The 1620-nt window shown below is 59.5% G+C and overlaps 1 protein-coding gene across 1 annotated transcript in view; it reads left to right on the plus strand.

The window, feature by feature from the left end:
* Positions 1–361, plus strand: part of POLA2 (DNA polymerase alpha 2, accessory subunit) — a 4632-nt gene extending 4271 nt beyond the window's left edge. The window contains exon 6 of the mRNA XM_019470693.1: positions 108–361. Within this exon, the coding sequence (XP_019326238.1) occupies positions 108–254 (147 nt within the window). The 3' untranslated portion in view covers positions 255–361. The remainder of the gene's footprint in view (positions 1–107) is intronic.
* Positions 362–1620: the final 1259 nt, after the last annotated feature.

Below are 1620 nucleotides of genomic sequence, written 5' to 3' on the forward strand. Positions count from 1 at the left end.
TCGCCGGGGGGGGGTGTCGCGGTTGTCAGCATCCCCGTCGGCTGTAGCCGGGGGGGTCGCGGCCGTCGTCGACCGGATCCGTGACCATCGCTCTCGTATTCCCGCAGGACGTGCTGGGCTGCGTCTGCATCAATCCCGGCCGGCTGACGAAAGGCCAGGTCGGGGGTACCTACGGCCGCCTGTACCTACAGCGGGAGGACGCCAAAGGCGAGCGGAAGAGTCCGTGTGTTGCCGCTCAAGTCGTTAAAATCTAAATCGTCAGGACAGAGGCTTATTTCTTCGACCCTTCTTCCACCTACAACTTAATTCCTTCACGGAAACGAATCGGTGTTAAAATACACGTGGAATTTTGGTTAAAACCCCCCCGAAACGCTTGTGTGTGTGTGTGTGTCCCCGCGCCCGAAGCTGCCTTCGCCTGACCCCGTTTCACGAGGCGCCGACTCCGCGCCGCGCCCCGGCTCCTCCTGGAGCCGCCCCGGCATGGCGGAACTCCGCTTCCACGGATGGGGCGGAGCCCCCATCTTAATAATCGCTAATTAATTGATTAACGAGAAGCCCGAGGCGGCAGGAACCTGATTTTTGTCGTGGTTTTTACAGGCGTCGTTTCGGACGACCTGGATTAGCAGCGACGCACGTGCGGGGCGATTGGTTGGGGGTTGGTTTTTTCTTTTGGGCCGCGGATGGGGGGATTTGGGGTCGCTCGTTAGCTGGAGCGGGAGGACGCGGGCTCCCTCCCGCTCGTTAGGTAAACGAAGAAGATCCTCCAGCTGGATTTACCCGCGGAAAAGGGCAATCTCGGTGTGGAAAAGGGGAATCTCGGGGCCGAAATCCTCCTCCGCGCCGGGGTACCGGCATCCTGGATTCACCGCCTGGGTGACGTCATTGGGGTTGAGCTTCCTCGTTACGGGACTCTGAGTTTAATTAGTCTGAAAGCAATTAATTTACAGGGGCCCGGGGGGCCGTGCCGCTGCTTCACCGCCTTCGGTGAAGGATGCCGCAGCTCCTGGCTCGGCTGCGGTGGGGGGGGAAAACCACCCCCCAAAAAAAAAACCAGCGTCGGGTTTGGGTTCGAAACATTTTCTGCTGCTTTTTGCCTCAAATCCGTGGCGAGGAAGGCGAAAATTGAAATCCCTCCTCGTTCCGCTCCGATGCCGGCGGTGGGGGGGGAAGGCTTTTTTGCCGGGGGAAAAAGGTAAATCCGGTGTGAAGAAAGGGAACGAGTTTCGTAACTCCCCACCACGGGGTAGTTACAGGCGTCGGGAGGCTGGAAAACAACCTCGTCAGTCGGCGCTGCGCCGGCGCGCGTCTCCCTTCGTTAATTTTCCACTTAATTACCTGCCTGGCCTTATTACGGACTCCCTCTAGAAGCGGCGTGTTCGTCTCCTCTCGCCCTTTAAAATGGGCGTTGGGGGACATTTTAGGGTAAAACCAGGGGAAAACGGGGTCCGGGGAGGGAGACCCCCCCCTCGCCATTTTGGGGTGTGGTCCCGGCTGGCCAGGATTCGCCGGAAAAAAGCGCCGGTTTTCTCCCCAAATACCTGCGCCAGGCGGCTGGGCGGTGTCGCGGTCTGCTCCACCCCTCGCACCTCCGTTCCTCCTCTGATCTCTCGCTGATTTTAG

This window comes from Aptenodytes forsteri, unplaced genomic scaffold, assembly GCF_000699145.1.
Source record: "Aptenodytes forsteri isolate BGI_AS27 unplaced genomic scaffold, ASM69914v1 Scaffold634, whole genome shotgun sequence".
NCBI lineage: Eukaryota > Metazoa > Chordata > Aves > Sphenisciformes > Spheniscidae > Aptenodytes > Aptenodytes forsteri.